This window comes from Schistocerca serialis, chromosome 6 (assembly GCF_023864345.2).
Source record: "Schistocerca serialis cubense isolate TAMUIC-IGC-003099 chromosome 6, iqSchSeri2.2, whole genome shotgun sequence".
NCBI lineage: Eukaryota > Metazoa > Arthropoda > Insecta > Orthoptera > Acrididae > Schistocerca > Schistocerca serialis.
Window position 1 is genome coordinate 413,838,883 of NC_064643.1, and position 18,255 is coordinate 413,857,137.

The following is an 18,255-nucleotide window of genomic DNA, read 5'->3' on the forward strand; positions in this document are numbered from 1 at the left end:
GTAGAAAAGTATAAAATACACAATAATTCTATCAATGATGTAGGTAAACCTGGAACTTTGATTTAAAACACCCGTCAAAAAATAAAAAACAAGGACACACATACAGCACTGCTAAAAGGTATAAAGTATTAACACACAAAAACCTGCTGACACTGTAACTATCAAAATAGGATAGCACCACATACGTTTACAACAGAGATGTGTTGTAGTGTGTCTGTAACAGTGGAAATTGTTCAGAAAGCCAACAGCAGAAACATTATTTCAAATGCAAACACAGCTCTTACGATACATTAGTTAACATAATCATAAGAACCCAACAATGAATGAGTGTCTAGTAATCCTATGAGCTAACATAATCATTTACACTGCAGGAACGCTTCAAGAAGAAATTATTTTAACACTGATCTAAAAGCCGTTTCTGTTTCCAATCTCTTTATGTATATTGGCAGCATGTTATAAAGATTGGCACTAAAGTGGCTCACATTGTTCTAACTTGTTCTTCATTGAGGGACCCACCAGTTATGAGTATTATAACTGAGGTAATTGGAGTTGATTAGCAGTTCATCAAGTCTCACTCTTGTCATCAATGTATTTGTATATGAACAAGAAAGGAACAGTAAGTAAACACTACCAACTTGCAGTGAGCCCTAGCCAAGCTATATGACAAGATTTGAATAGCCCTTTTCCTTAATGTAAACATTTCTTTTAATGGTCCATTAATTTTACCCCAAAAAACCATTCCATAAGCTAACCAAAATAAGACATCCTAACACTTTCTGTGTAGAAAACTTGAGAAATAATTATCAGAGCAAAACATGCAGAACTGAGTTTCTGGGAGGGATTATGCACACAGCCTTCCAGTTTAAGTCTTTGTCAACATACATTCCTAAAATCTTTATGCATCATAACATTTCCGACTTGTTCCCATCCAGTGTCATATGGAAATCATGGTTTTGACCCACTTTCCCAAATTCCATACAGGGTGATTTTTTTCCACCGTGTACAAACTCTAGGGATTGAGCGATGAGAGGATATGGAAGAGAAACAGTCTAATGAACTTATGACCAGTAATGCATGATTTCCATGCTAGAGATGATTTATTCAACCGTACATTATTACAGATACTGTGGTCTAATACACACTGCAGCAAGCAGCTACAGTTAGAGTATGTCTTGAAAATGGTTTCCATATGCCTCAGTGCATGCATGTACATGCTGTAACATGTTCTGTCTCTCACACTCACATCGGCCATGCTGCATCTGAAGAGTGTCAAAGGCAGCATGAATATCCTGCTCCAGTGTCTCCACTTCTGGAATGGGCTCTGCATTCATAATACTTTTAACATGGCCTGTAAACAGAAATCACATGGCTTGAGATCCAGTGAATTAGCAGGCCATGGAATTGGATCCCTCATCCAATCTATCAACCAAGGAAAACATGACTGAGATGCATATAGATGTTAATGGCAAAGTGGGCTGGAGCACTATCGTGTAGCAGCAACATAACCCTTTGAACTTCTTCCAGCAGGAGAGGCAAATTCACCCACAAGAAACACTGATAGTTCCTGTCTGTTAGGTGTTATGGAAAGAAGACTGGTCTCAAAATTCAGTTGCCAATTATCCAATCCCAAACATTCTGGCTGCACCGATGCTGATAATTCACTGTCACCATACCATGGGGGTCTGCATACTATCTGACAGATGACTGTTATGAAAATTGGAGAGCCCACACTATGTAAAGGTGACCTCATCTATGAATAGGATGGATGACAAAAATCCCAGAATTATGGTTGCTTGGTGAAGAAGCTGGTGACAAAACTGCCCTCATGTGGAAAGCATGTCGCTAGTAAGCTCTAAACACACTGTAAGTGATAAGGGTAGTAACAACTGTCATGGAGAAAGTTTCACCCATTTGTCTGGCTTACCCTGTAATGATGGGTCAACTGCCTGGTATTTCACACTGTTCACTATCCACAGTGTTAATCATATTTTCCTCCAAGTCTGGTGTCCAAACGTTTCTGGTACATCCTTCATGATTTCCTATTTCCTGAAATGAGCCTGTATGAGACAAATGGTGAAACACTGTTGCAAACAGTGAATGCTGTGGTTGTTGTCAGTGGGGGTAGGTCTCCTGAGGCAACCTTGCTATCCTTTGCCATTTGGCTTTCCGTATGGAAACACCATGTCAGCAAGATCTCGATTTGAATATGGAACCAAATGTACAATGCTGTATCACATCCACTACAAGGTGAGTCAGCAAGAGAAGTGAATCAGACACAACATTACCAGTTACTATGGCATGGGAGGGCACTACATCATGACATATGAAGAACAGTAGTATCATCTAGGAGGAAACCATGCATGCTGTATCTGTGGCTGCATGGTACAGTGCATATTAGACCACAGTCTCTGTAGCAAAGAATGACTGGGTAAATGGTCTCTAGAATGGAAATCATGCATTTCTGGACATAAGTTCATTAGACCTTTTTTGTTCCATATCCTCTCATCAATCAATCCCTAGAGTTCATACATGGTGCAAAAAAGCACCCTGTATAGGAAATTCCAGGATGGAATGTGACAGTATTATGAAACGCTTAGTTTCTATTCACCAGATACACACACACACGCACACACACATTCTCACAAATGCAGTTCATACACACGAGTGTGTGTGAGTTGCATTAGCATGAGTGTATGTGTGTATTTCCTATGAAGGCCATGTTGGCCACACACACACACATTCTCACAAATGCAGTTCACACACACGAGTGTGTGTGAGTTGCATTAGCATGAGTGTATGTGTGTATTTCCTATGAAGGCCATGTTGGCCACACACACACACATTCTCACAAATGCAGTTCACACACATGAGTGTGTGTGAGTTGCATTAGCATGAGTGTATGTGTGTATTTCCTATGAAGGCCATGTTGGCAGAGAGCTTACTTTCTGACAGTCTTTTTGTTGTGAATAGCTGTGACTCAGCACCTCTGTTATACAGTGATTAGCAACTATCCTTTTCATAATATTGTCAGATTGTATACAGTTTGTTTTCTTCACAGTCAGGGTCAGCCTATTGGCACTGAACCATGAATGTAAGAACTTTATGAGTTGTAGTGTACAGTGATTCTCACTCACTATTCACTAGTGTTGACTGCAGACACTGTGGTCATGGCAGCAGAGGCTGAGATATGTATACCATTTATATAAATAAGGAACAGAAGTGAGCCTAACACACTACCCTGGGTACACCCATTTTGACTTTCCTTGCATCAGATACTAATCTGATTTTATAATTAGGATGAGCTGATGTGAGCTCCACAACCTGTAATCTGTTTTGCTAATATGATTGAACACACTTGTTTTCTGTTCCTTTTATTCCCATTGTATCCAACTTATTTAAAAGGATTTCATGACTAACCATGTGAAAACTGTAAGATCTAAATGAACCCCAGCAACACTATTGTGGTTATCCAGATTACTAACTTTTTCATCACTGTAATAATTTATCACTCTTCAATACTTCTACCTGTTCAAAAGCTGCATTGATTATTACTCAGAAGGCTGTGGCCACATCCAGCCTGGAGCCCCTCTTTCTGCTGTGGTGAAGCTGTGCATGCAGGATTGTGACTCCTTCTCATCCAATGACTGTGTCGTTATTATGGGAGGCTCTTATGATGTAGGAACAAATCAAGCAAGTGATGCAATTAGACATATGAAAATGGTACTAGGTAAGTTAAATGACACTAAAACAATTGTTACCAACATTCCACAGAGGCATGATCTTATGAAAAAGTCTATTGTGAACCGGGAAGTTCATAAAACAAATGACAGGATTAAAGCTCTATGTAGTAAATTTCATAATGTGTCTCTAGTAGATGTCAGCTATCTAGAAAGGGAGCTGCGCACATCTCATGTACTGCACATGAACAAAAGGGGCAAAAAGATTGTTAGTAGCAAAATTATTGAGGAAGTCAAGTGACATTGTTCACAAAGTGATGAAAGAAGTCCATTGCCATGGGGTGGTACAAACCACCTCAACAAAATGTGCCACAACACCAGCCACCGCTGGCAAGCCAGGGAAACTTGTAAAGCCTGCTGGCCTCATTGCTAGTCCAAAATTATCCTCTAAGGTCCAGCAGGTAAAACTCAGCCTTAAAATCATACACCAGAATCGTGGTAGTCTTAGAAATAAGCATAATGATCTAGATGTAATTTCACGGATTGATAAACCCAATATATTAGTTGTAACTGGACATTGGTACACTGAAGCTCTGATTAGCATTAGTCAACCACTGTGTATGAAATTCTGCACAGCCTTCAGTAGAAAAGACAAGACTGGGGGAGGTGTAGCAATTTTCACTGTAAATGAAAGTAATTTTAATGTTATTTATGTGAGTGCCTTCTGCTTGGAAGGAGTCTCAGAATTTGCTGGAATAAACCTAAAATGGGGTAGAGATAACATAACAGTTATTGGTGTTTACAGGCCACCTGCAGCAAATACAGATAAAATCTTTCTGACTTGCTTGTATTTATAGACACAACATTTTCTGGGCCAAATGGTCACGTAAATATTATAGTTACAGGGGATATAAATATAGATTTATTAACAAATGATGTCAGCACCAAAAAGTTACATCGTCTGTGTGATGAATTTAACCTGACCCCATTCATTTGGGAATCCACTAGAGGAATTGGCAATAGTAAAATTTGTCTTGACAACATAATAACAAACATGACCCACTTATCCCACAGTGCATCGGTTTTAAAACTAGCCATCTCAGATCACCATGCAGTACAGCTTAAATTGGAGCTCCATGAGGCCCCCACTGTCACCACAAAGCAACAGTTTGTAACTAAAAGAATAGTGTATAATGACAACATAAATAGACTTAACTGCATGCTAGCACAAATATAATGGTTTGAAAATAATAGCTTTTCATATGATAGCTTTGCTGCTGACTTTCTATTACTGCTTTGATACCACATGCCCAGTTGTAATCACAAAAGTGAAACAAACAAAAAATATAAACAAAAATATTTAGGTAAATAGTAATGTCACTGAAGTGAGGAAAAAATTGAAACTACTCCACAGTGCAATGCTGAATAATAGAGAGATTCCTGAGCTAAAGGAAGCCTTCAAAATATATCAAGCACACTATAAGGACTTACTCACACAGACCAGGAGCAACTATGTTGCAAATAAGCTTCAAAACTCACACAACGTAACTGCTGGCATCTGGGCAGTCATAAACAGTTTTAGAACCTGCAATGACAAATCCTGTATGGACTTTACTATTAACCACAATGGCATGCTCATAAAAGACCAACTGGAAATTGCAAATATTTTAATGAATATTTTTCTTCCGTAGGCAAAGCCATAAATGACAAACATAAAAACATGCACTACAGTTTTAAAGGTAATACATGTGACCATGTATATAGCCCCCACAAACTGTGCAGAAATAATGGGCATCATTAGCTCTCTAAAACCCTCTAATTCAGCTGGGCATGATGGCCTAAATACTAATGTTTTAAAAGCCTGTAGCCAAAATGTCTCTGTGCCTCTGTCGGCAGCAGTCAACAATATAATAGAATCAGGCACCTTTCGAGACAGACTAAAAGTATCACAGGTAACACCCATTCTTAAGAAAGGTGACAACAACAAAATAGAAAACTACAGACCAGTCTCAATCCTTCCTGTCTTTTCCAAAATAGTTGAGAAAGTTATATACAACAGGATTATAAACTTTCTTAACAAACACAACCGGATGTTCGAAAATCAAAATGTATTCCTAAAAGGTAAATCAACTAGCACTGCAGCTGCTCAACTAATTGAAGAGGCATTAGGGGGTATCGAAAGCAAGGAACATGTGGCATGTGTATACCAAGACCTGGAAAAAGCCTTTTATTGTGTGAATGTTGACATCCTATTAGACAAGCTATGGAACATGGGCATTAGAGGCGCTGCTTATGACCTAACAAAGTGTTATAAGAGCAATAGAAAACAGTTTGTTATACTTAAAATGGAAATTGATGTCTGCAAATCAGAGATCACTTGCATAAAATATGGTGTGCCCCAGGCCTCGGTGTTGGGCTCCCTTCTGTTCTTGATCTATGTAAATGATATTAAATACTGTACTATAAATTCAAAAATTGTTCTGTATGCCGATGACACGTCCATTGTATGTAAAAAGGAATCATGTAATGAACTAGAGGCCGAGTGTAATAATGTGACAAAAGAAATTGTTCAGTTTTTTAATGAAAGCCACTTAAATGTAAACACCAGTAAAACATGTTTGATGGAGTTTAACAAAAGTAGTTTGAATAATGAAATTAAATTATACATGGGCAACGACTTGGTAAAGAAAGAGTCTAGTGTAAAATTCTTTGGCGTAACAATCCAAAGCAACATTCTTGTTATGTCATCATTTTTAAGAAGCTTTTCCTTTGCAGTTACCTTTTGATATATTTTCCTATAAGACTTTACATATTCTATAAACTGAGGATCTGTGGATCTTTCCACTTGAGAATTGAGCATTTTTAAAGTCCTTTGGGAAAACACATTTCAAAATTGGACATGAATAGTGAAGAGAAAACATCATAAGCATTGTTAGTGGTCAACTGTTTAAGCACGCCAGACCAGGATTCATTACTTAGACTACCAACAAAACTAACATAATTTTCTGCAGAAAAATTTCTTTTATAAGAAAGAAGTACATTCCTTTCTTTCATAGGTATAGTTGGAATTATAAGAATGATCAGATAGCCCTAAGTCAATATTAATAATTTCTTTTTCTGTGGTTTGAATGTTTCAAAGTACACTTCAGATGAACCTCCCCAGCATTGCCCTTAATCAAGTTTATGGTAACAATAGTAAATCCAAACTGGGAGATCAGATGGATATTTTAAACCCACCTCTTCTGAAGATGTGTCCAGTGTCTTATTCATTACATCACCTCACTCTGATCCATTAAAAAGTGTTTGCAGCTAATTATCATAATGGAGATAGACATAAGCATAGAAATTAAGAAAATACTATCCACATTTATTCTTAGTTGCAGACTTGAAGCGCAGTGTCTTTTCTGTAGTAAATCATGATAATAGTGTTAAAATGTAACACTAGAGCTTATCTATTGAAGATTATAAGTATCCATGGTGGTGTGATAGCACAACAGCTGTGAACTATCTTCATGCAGAGGATTTTTAAATTAGAAGTGTCATCACAGTGACAGGAATTTCCCAAGGAAATACATAAAAACACATGAATTTTGGGTCCTTTCTATTCTCTGCGTGTTGTATGTTTCAGATCTAGGCCCGAGCTTTCCCTTGACTTTAATGTAGAATATCTAATTATTCACAGAATATAATTTGGAGATGATATGTGCCATATTTATCATAGTTTACATATGTCTGTTTACAATATTGACTTGCACTAAGATAGAAATATGCCTTCTGTACTTTTCAGCTGTTTTATGTTGTTCTGTAAAAGAAATATAAAAATATAATGCAGTGCTTCAGTGTGGCTACAGGCAACAATAATAGCCACCAGTGATCTGAACAAACAATAATATTTCATGTAATTTTTCAGCCCCCATATCACATTTTTTATGTTCATTCTGAAAGCACTGACAACATAGTAGAAATCTCTGCATTCCCAAATCATTATTAATATAAGCTACAAAGTGAGTTAGAACCTCAACCAACTCCATAAAGAATCAATAATATGCTTTTATGGCATGGTTGTATAAGAACAATTTTTAGGTATTCAAATTTTCATCAAAGGATTCAAGAAAATATTTAGAACTTGTTTCTTTCTTTTTCTGGAGCAAAGGATATTACAAGAACTGTGATGTTGTTGTGGAAGTGTCTGAATTTTCCACTTATCAACAGATATTTCAGCGCACTCACAACTTGAGTACTTGCATATATCTTTGTTTCCCCTTGTTGTCTCAACAGATTTCTCCCTCTCATCCTACCTTCTGAGTGTCCTTCTCCAGTGTCCTAACCTTTCCTTAACCTACCCATCTTTCATTTCAGGGCAAGGAATTACTAAATTTAAATATGTCAAATGGCAATACTGAAATTTCAGCACCTGATATAAGTACTGCACAAGTACTGGCCACTCATTTTGTAGTTTTCTCAAGAGAATTTTCCTATTGATATCTATCACTTATCTATATGAACACTGACAGAAAAGAATTGCAACCCCAAAAAATAATTAATATAGAACAATGAAATTTTGGGAATGCATTTGTTTAGGTTTATTTAAGTGATTTACATTACAAGACCATAAGTTAATGTAAGTGTGAGATAACCCATTGCAAATGTAAAATGCTTGTACATTACTAACTGTTGTAACTGACAGAATGTTGAATGCAAGCATGGAAACAAGCATGCATTCTGTTGTACAGGTGACAGGTGTCAATTTGTCAGCTGGAGTTCCATGCCTGTTGTATAGGGTTGGTCAATACAGGGATGGTTAGTGCGGGTTCTGGATGATGCTGGAGTTATTTTATAATCTGTTCATATGAGCTCGACTGAAGACAGATGTGATGATCAAGCAGGCCAAGGGAACATTTCAACACTCTGTGGAGCATATTGCGTTACAACAGCAGTATGTGAATGAATGTTATCCTATTGAAAAACACCTCCTTGAATGCAGTTCATGAATGGCAGCGCAACAGGTTGAATCACCAGACTGTAGTACAAATTTCCAGTGTGTATGGGATAACCAGGAGTGTGCTGCTGCTATCATACAAAATCACACCCCAGACCATAACTCCCACTGTAGGTTCAGCATGTCTAGCCTGCAGACCAGTTGGTTGCAGGCCCTCAACTGTCCTCCTCCTAACCAGCACACAACCATCACTGGTATTGGGGCAAAACCAGCTTTCATCAGAAAACACAACAGACCTCCACTCTGCCCTCCAGTGAGCTCTCACCTGATACCACTGAAGTCACAAATGACAGAGGTTTCGGGTCAATGGATGGACACTATAGGGCATCTGACTTGGAGCTGTGCTTAAAGTAACCTATTTGTAACAGATAGTTGTGTGATGATGTGCCAGAACCATATGCTGAACACAGTACCACATGGCTGTCGTTATCCCAGTCTTCTTGCAATGGTGCAGTCTTGTGACCATCGCTGCCAGTAATCACATATAGTGGCTATATTCCTGCTATGTCTTTCTGCAGTATCGCAGAAGAAACATCCAGCTTCTCGTAGCCCTGTTATATGACATCGATCAGACTCAGTGATGTGTTGATAATGGCATCTTTGTCAGCTTAAAGGTATCCTTGACTAACATCAGCTCACCATGTCCAGTCTCAAAGATTACTAATGCTCATGGCTGCTACAGTGTGTATTTAAAGCAAACCTGATTTCCATCCCCATGGTGTTGCTCCTAGTGCCGCTCTTATGTGACTGGCATGAAATTTAAATAGACTTCACCTATCAGATGTAAAAACGTGCCTACCAAATGGTTCAAATGGATCTGAGCATTATGGGACTTAGCATCTTAGGTCATCAGTCCCCTAGAACTTAGAACTACTTAAATCTAAAACTAACCTAAGGACATCACACACATCCATGCCTGAGGCAGGATTCGAACCTGCAACCGTAGCAGTCCCATGGTTCCAGACTGCAGCACCTAGAACCGCACGGCCACTGCAGCCAGCCATACCTACCAACTTTTGTCTACATTACACAACTCCTTCTAGGTTTTGCAATTTTTTTCCATCTGTGTATGTAAATTAAAGTTCCCCACCACAGGTTTTGTCTGTTTATTCATGCTTATCTCAGAAACTACTGTAGGGATTACTGATATGGTTTTCACTAACAGACTAACTGATTTATGAGGAAGGTTTGTGGGCACAGGAGATAGGTGTAAGGCTCCTCAACTGCATCATCAGGCTAGTGTGAGCTACCACTACAAGAAGGCCAGCACAAGCTAATGCCAACTTCCTAAATGGCAGTTTGGCAAACTGGGCAGTGTGGTAGCTTGCAGCTCTCATCGTTGTCTTGAAATAATACTCCTAATACAACTGAATATGGAACAGATGATATTTGTGACTCCTGAGAACCTTCCTGGTGTGTACTGCTTAAACTATTTAAGTCTTATGAAAGTGGTGATATTCAGTTAACCAACAATGTTGCCTGAATTTTAAACATAACTCTAAACAGTGGTCTTTAAACAAAATTACTGCTACATCAGACAAATTGTTGTCATACATATTTAGTGCTGCCCATGTAAAACTTGGGACAGATTACTAGCAGTTAGTAATCAGTACATCAACTGGTTCTTCTAACAAATTCATTAGTGGAGCAGAAGGAGTTGTCCTCCAATAAATCCTGAAAGATCGCCTTAAACTGTTTGTTATTAGTAGGTAAACATTTTATATATACTGGCAAACCATTAAAAATGTGTCTCCCTGAATAATGAACTTCTTTCGAGATAATAGTGAGTGACTTTGTGTTGATGAAAATTGTTCTTGTTCTTAGTACTGATTTCACAAAATAAACTGTTAATGTGACAAAGATATATATTACTTGAAACAAATTACATTAAGTAATAAAAGTACTAAGATGCAGTAGTAAATACAGTGATTTCCTTGAACAGATTTGTACAAGACATTCTTGAATTCACGTCACAAATAATTCAACCTACATACTTTCAGGCTTGAAAAACCTTATCTTGGATATGAGTGACAAAAGTATTTCTTATGATCTAGTGAACAGAAAGTTTAAAAGTGGATTTTATTTATTTATTTATTTATTTTTAGATACTTTCAGTGAGATTGTTTTTCAAAGTCTAGTGATAGACAATTGGCTAGAAACCATTTATTAATGTCAAAGAAAATGTAATTTACAGCTCTTTCTAAAACTACAGTTGATGTGCTAATTGTTAGAATATTTCAACAGTCTGCAAGAAACAGACTTAATGTCTGCTAATGTTGTTGAAAAGTCTTTAAATAAACTAGAAAAAGTTAGGGCATTGTGATGATAACTTGGGTGACATCATATTTGATTAGTTCCCATTCTTTTGAATACTAATTTTTTTTTCAACGGCTTGATCTTGGGTAATACTTTTCCTTTGGTAATCATTGTATTCACTGGACTGAAGCTATCTCTTAAGTTAGTTCTAATATATTCAAGGTAGCATTTAATGAGTTTAAGGACTCCTTCCTATCAAATCAATGCTTAAACAGATGTGCATTCTTTCAGGTTTTTTGGAACTGATTAACAATATTTTAATGGTTGGTATTGTACCTACATTATTCACTGATGAAGATAAGGACCAAATCATTGGACAGTGTCGAAATGCAGCAAAGAATGCAGGATATGGAATTACCAAGTAAGCCTCTGTTATCAGTTTAATATCATAATAAAGTGTGCCAACTGTCTCTGGGGCATAGAAATAATAATATTAGAATAAAAAAAAATCCAGGTTGGATTAACAATATGGGAAGGATAGAGAGTTACTCACCACACAAAGAGGCACTTAATCACAGATAGGCAAAATGAAATAGAGTGCTAGAAATGTTCATTGTTCAGACTTTGTACCTCACCAGAAATAGAAAACACACACACATACGTTTACACTAGCACAACTCTCACACTCACAGCTATAGTCATTTCTGGGCACTAAGGTTGATTGCCCCCCCCCATGAACCATGGACCTTGCCGTTGGTGGGGAGGCTTGCGTGCCTCAGCGATACAGATAGCCGTACCGTAGGTGCAACCACAACGGAGGGGTATCTGTTGAGAGGCCAGACAAACGTGTGGTTCCTGAAGAGGGGCAGCAGCCTTTTCAGTAGTTGCAAGGGCAGCAGTCTGGATGATTGACTGATCTGGCCTTGTAACAATAACCAAAACGGCCTTGCTGTGCTGGTACTGCGAACGGCTGAAAGCAAGGGGAAACTACAGCCGTAATTTTTCCCGAGAGCATGCAGCTTTACTGTATGATTACATGATGATTGCGTCCTCTTGGGTAAAATATTCCGGAGGTAAAATAGTCCCCCATTCGGATCTCCGGGCGGGGACTACTCAAGAGGATGTCGTTATCAGGAGAAAGAAAACTGGCGTTCTACGGATCGGAGCGTGGAATGTCAGATCCCGTAATCAGGCAGGTAGGTTAGAAAATTTAAAAAGGGAAATGGATAGGTTGAAGTTAGATACAGTGGGAATTAGTGAAGTTCGGTGGCAGGAGGAACAAGACTTCTGGTCAGGTGACTACAGGGTTATAAACACAAAATCAAATAGGGGTAATGCAGGAGTAGGTTTAATAATGAATAGGAAAATAGGAATGCGGGTAAGCTACTACAAACAGCATAGTGAACGCTTTATTGTGGCCAAGATAGACACGAAGCCCACACCTACTACAGTAGTACAAGTTTATATGCCAACTAGCTCTGCAGATGACGAAGAAATTGAAGAAATGTATGATGAAATAAAAGAAATTATTCAGATTGTGAAGGGAGACGAAAATTTAATAGTCATGGGTGACTGGAATTCGAGTGTAGGAAAAGGGAGAGAAGGAAACATAGTAGGTGAATATGGATTGGGGGACAGAAATGAAAGAGGAAGCCGCCTGGTCGAATTTTGCACAGAGCACAACATAATCATAACTAACACTTGGTTTAAGAATCATGAAAGAAGGTTGTATACATGGAAGAACCCTGGAGATACTAAAAGGTATCAGATAGATTATATAATGGTAAGACAGAGATTTAGGAACCAGGTTTTAAATTGTAAGACATTTCCAGGGGCAGATGTGGACTCTGACCACAATCTATTGGTTATGGCCTGTAGATTAAAACTGAAGAAACTGCAAAAAGGTGGGAATTTAAGGAGATGGGACCTGGATAAATTAAAAGAACCAGGGGTTGTACAGAGATTCAGGGAGAGCATAAGGGAGCAATTGACAGGAATGGGGGAAATAAATACAGTAGAAGAAGAATGGGTAGCTTTGAGGGATGAAGTAGTGAAGGCAGCAGAGGATCAAGTAGGTAAAAAGGCGAGGGCTAGTAGAAATCCTTGGGTAACAGAAGAAATATTGAATTTAATTGATGAAAGGAGAAAATATAAAAATGCAGTAAGTGAAACAGGCAAAAAGGAATACAAACGTCTCAAAAATGAGATCGACAGGAAGTGCAAAATGGCTAAGCAGGGATGGCTAGAGGACAAATGTAAGGATGTAGAGGCCTATCTCACTAGGGGTAAGATAGATACCGCCTACAGGAAAATTAAAGAGACCTTTGGAGATAAGAGAACGACTTGTATGAATATCAAGAGCTCAGATGGAAACCCAGTTCTAAGCAAAGAAGGGAAAGCAGAAAGGTGGAAGGAGTATATAGAGGGTCTATACAAGGGCGATGTACTTGAGGACAATATTATGGAAATGGAAGAGGATGTAGATGAAGATGAAATGGGAGATACGATACTGCGTGAAGAGTTTGACAGAGCACTGAAAGACGTGAGTCGAAACAAGGCCCCCGGAGTAGACAATATTCCATTGGAACTACTGACGGCCGTGGGAGAGCCAGTCCTGACAAAACTCTACCATCTGGTGAGCAAGATGTATGAAACAGGCGAAATACCCTCAGACTTCAAGAAGAATATAATAATTCCAATCCCAAAGAAAGCAGGTGTTGACAGATGTGAAAATTACCGAACTATCAGCTTAATAAGTCACAGCTGCAAAATACTAACACGAATTCTTTACAGACGAATGGAAAAACTAGTAGAAGCCAACCTCGGGGAAGATCAGTTTGGATTCCGTAGAAACACTGGAACACGTGAGACAATACTGACCTTACGACTTATCTTAGAAGAAAGATTAAGGAAAGGCAAACCTACGTTTCTAGCATTTGTAGACTTAGAGAAAGCTTTTGACAATGTTGACTGGAATACTCTCTTTCAAATTCTAAAGGTGGCAGGGGTAAAATACAGGGAGCGAAAGGCTATTTACAATTAGTACAGAAAGCAGATGGCAGTTATAAGAGTCGAGGGGCATGAAAGGGAAGCAGTGGTTGGGAAGGGAGGAAGACAGGGTTGTAGCCTCTCCCCGATGTTGTTCAATCTGTATATTGAGCAAGCAGTAAAGGAAACAAAAGAAAAATTCGGAGTAGGTATTAAAATTCATGGAGAAGAAATAAAAACTTTGAGGTTCGCCGATGACATTGTAATTCTGTCAGAGACAGCAAAGGACTTGGAAGAGCAGTTGAATGGAATGGACAGTGTCTTGAAAGGAGGATATAAGATGAACATCAACAAAAGCAAAACAAGGATAATGGAATGTAGTCTAATTAAGTCGGGTGATGCTGAGGGAATTAGATTAGGAAATGAGGCACTTAAAGTAGTAAAGGAGTTTTGCTATTTGGGGAGCAAAATAACTGATGATGGTCGAAGTAGAGAGGATATAAAATGTAGGCTGGCAATGGCAAGGAAAGCGTTTCTGAAGAAGAGAAATTTGTTAACATCCAGTATTGATTTAAGTGTCAGGAAGTCATTTCTGAAAGTATTCGTATGGAGTGTAGCCATGTATGGTAGTGAAACATGGACGATAAATAGTTTGGACAAGAAGAGAATAGAAGCTTTCGAAATGTGGTGCTACAGAAGAATGCTGAAGATTAGATGGGTAGATCACATAACTAATGAGGAAGTATTGAATAGGATTGGGGAGAAGAGAAGTTTGTGGCACAACTTGACCAGAAGAAGGGATCGGTTGGTAGGACATGTTCTCAGGCATCAAGGGATCACCAATTTAGTATTGGAGGGCAGCGTGGAGGGTAAAAATCGTAGAGGGAGACCAAGAGATGAATACACTAATCAGATTCAGAAGGATGTAGGTTGCATTAGGTACTGGGAGATGAAAAAGCTTGCACAGGATAGAGTAGCATGGAGAGCTGCATCAAACCAGTCTCAGGACTGAAGACCACAACAACAACAACAAGGTTGATTGCAACTGCACCTGAGATGAGCAGCAACCTAGCTGGGGTCAGTAATCGGGGTATGGAAAGACTCGCCAGATCTATGCAATATCCTTTTCCATCCCTCCTCCACCCATTCTCCCAACCCTTTGCCTCATGACTCATACCCCTTCAGTAGACCTAGATGCAACATCTGCCCCACATATCCTCCTACTACCGCCTACTCCAGTGTTGTCATGGGCATCACCTGCCTCATCAAAGGCAGGGCCACCTGTGAAAGCAGCCAATGGATTTACAAGCTTATTTGCAACCACTCTATCATATTCTACAGGGAGATGGACTGGGGAAATAAATGAAATAGGAAGCCACTTGGCAGTTTCTGTGCACAGCACAATTTAATCATTTCAAGCACTTGATCTAAGCATCATGAAATGAGGTGGTACACATTTCTGATCAGAAGGATCCAGACACCTATTAGCAGACATTAATATTGGTGGGGAGGGAGTCCACCTTGTTTTTGGGGACACTTTCAGTGAGGAATGGCAGACCATTTTTCCTAAAGAGCAGAAACCAGAAAAGGTAGTGATGTTGGATGTTGGATTCTTGAGTCAAATCAACATTTTAACCCATACCAAAGACGTTCCATTCTGGGCAGCACCAGTGTATTTCAGCAGTTATTGTCCACAAACCATTGCCTCAAATGTCCTGCTTTATGACAGGCTGCATTATCATTCTGATACAAACAATTAATCTCCAGGTTGGAATACTGACAGTATAGGGAAAATATAGATTGATGCTCACATTAAAGATGACATGTTGAGTTGCAGACAGGCTCAATGAAAAGACAGTTTCGCTTTTTGCTTTCTGCCAAAGTCTTCTTCAGAAAAGGAAACCCACACTCATTCATTCACGCAAGCAAACACACCTCATGCACACATGGCAACCATCTTGAGCAGCTTGGACCAGAATGAATGGGAGCAATCCGGAGGAGGCAGGTAAGGGGAAGGGATAGCAAGGTAAAGGTAGGGGTGCAGAGGAGCGCTGTCTGGAGGAGTGTGCAGAGATAGACTGCCAACATGTGCAGCACGTTCACATACCTTTACATTTACATAGATACTGTGCAGGCCACTGTACAGTGCAAAGGGAATTCTGTACAACTACTAGTCATTTCGTTACCTGTTCCACTCAAAAATTGGGCCAGGGGAATACAACTGTCTCTGTGCCTATGTATGAGCCCTAATTTCTCATATCTTATCCTCCTGGTCCTTACGTGCAGTGTATTTTGGCAGAAGAAGAATCATTTGACAGTCAGCCTCAAACACCAGTTCTCTAAATTTTCTCAATAGTGTTTCTCAAAAAGCACATTGCCTTCCATCCAGGGATTCCCATTAGAGTTCCTGAAGCATCTCTGTAACACTTATGGTAACAAATCTAACAGCCTGCCTCTGAATTCCTCCATTGTCTTCGTTGAGTCCAACCTGGTACAGATCACAAAACATTCAATGTTGCACCAACATTGTATGTTCAGTCTCCTTTACACTTGAATCACTCTTTCCTGACATTCTCCCAATAATCAGATGTTGACTATTCACCTTTCCTACCACAGTTATCATATGATTTTTCCACTTCATATCACTTTGCAACATTATGCCCAGATACTTAATCAACTTACTGTGTCAAGCAGGACACTAGTAATACTGTATCTGAACATTATATGTTTGTTCTCCCTACTCATCTGCATTAACTTACATTTTTCCACATTTAAAGCTAGCTGCCATTCATTACATAACTGCGAATTTTGTATCTTCCTACAGTCACTCAACTTTGACATCTTACCATACACTCCAGCATCATCAGCAAGCAACCACAGATTGGTGCCCACCCTGTCCAACAAATCATTTATGTGTAAAGAGAACAACAGTGGTCCTATCACACTACTCGGGGCCCTTCCAACAATACTCTTGCCTCTGATGAACACGTATTGTCACGAATTACATACTGGGTTATATTGCTTAAGAATTCTTTGAGCCACTCAGATATCTGTGAACTTATTCCACATGCTTATACCTTTGTTAGCAGATTGTGTTGGAGCACCATGTCAGATGCTTTCCGGAAGTCTAGAAATATGGAATCTGCCTGTTGCCCTAATTTATAGTTCACAGTATATCATGTGAGAAATGGGCAAGCTGAGATCCACCCGAGCTATGCTTTCTAAAACCATGCTGATTAATGGACATAATATTCTCAGTCTCAAGAAAGATTCATGTATTCAAACTGAGAATAAGTTCAAGAATTCTGCAGCAAATTGAAGTTAGAGATATGGTCTGTAATTTTGCAGGTCCATTCTTTTGCCTTTCTCGTACACTGGAGTCACCTTTGCTTTATTCCAGTCACTTGGAACTTTGTGCTGGGCAAGAGATTCATGGCAAATGCAGGCTAGGTAAGGGGGCAGTACCACAATGAAGTCTTTGAAAACTGAATTGGGATTCCATCCTGCCCTAGTGATTTATTTGCTTTCAAATCTTTCAGTTGTTTCTCTGCACCAGGGATGCTTATTTGTATGTCATCCACATGGGAGTCTGTCTGATGGTGAAATGACGATTTGTTTGTGCGATTCTCCTATGTGAATGATTTTTTTAATGTGAAATTTAAAACTTAGCTTAAGTTTTTCTTTTTTCAACTGCTACACCAGACTGATCAACAAGGGACTGAATGGAAGCCTTAGACCTGCTTAGCATTTTACATAGGAATAGAATTTTCTTGGGTTCTGTGCCAGATCGTTTGTTAGGTTATGACAGTGTTAGTTATTGTACACTTCATGCACAAATCTTTTGACAGTTATATGAATCTCTACTAACCTTTGCATGTCATTATTTATGGACTCTCTTTTGAACTGAGAATGCAACAGTTGTGCTTCCTCAGAATCTTTTGAATTTCATTGTTAAACCATGGTGGATCTTTTCCACCCTTCATCCACTTGCTATGCACTTAACTCTCCAGACCACTATTTAAAATCCACTTGAACTTTGCTCCCAATTACTCTACATCCATGTTACTGGAACTAAGCTATGTCAGTTCTCTGTCTAAATGAGATGCTAACAATTGCTTATCTGGTCTGTCTAGCAGAAACACTATCTTAGCCTTCTTGACTGATTTATTAACTTTCATAATCACAGGTGCTATAATGACAGTTGTATCCCCATTTCTATACTGATATCGTAAATGAGGTCCGGCCTGTTTGTTGCTACAAGATTTAAGATATTTCCAGTATATGTGGGCTGCTGTGCTAGCTCCACAAGATGGTTTTCAGAAAATGGTTCAAAAG

At 38.9% G+C, this 18,255-nt stretch overlaps 1 protein-coding gene across 1 annotated transcript in view; it reads left to right on the plus strand.

The window, feature by feature from the left end:
* The window catches only part of LOC126484896 (dynein axonemal heavy chain 10), a 1,141,797-nt gene that overhangs the window by 703,404 nt on the left and 420,138 nt on the right, over nt 1-18,255 (plus strand). Inside the window, exon 42 of the mRNA XM_050108495.1 lies at nt 11,224-11,353. Within this exon, the coding sequence (XP_049964452.1) occupies nt 11,224-11,353 (130 nt within the window). The remainder of the gene's footprint in view (nt 1-11,223; nt 11,354-18,255) is intronic.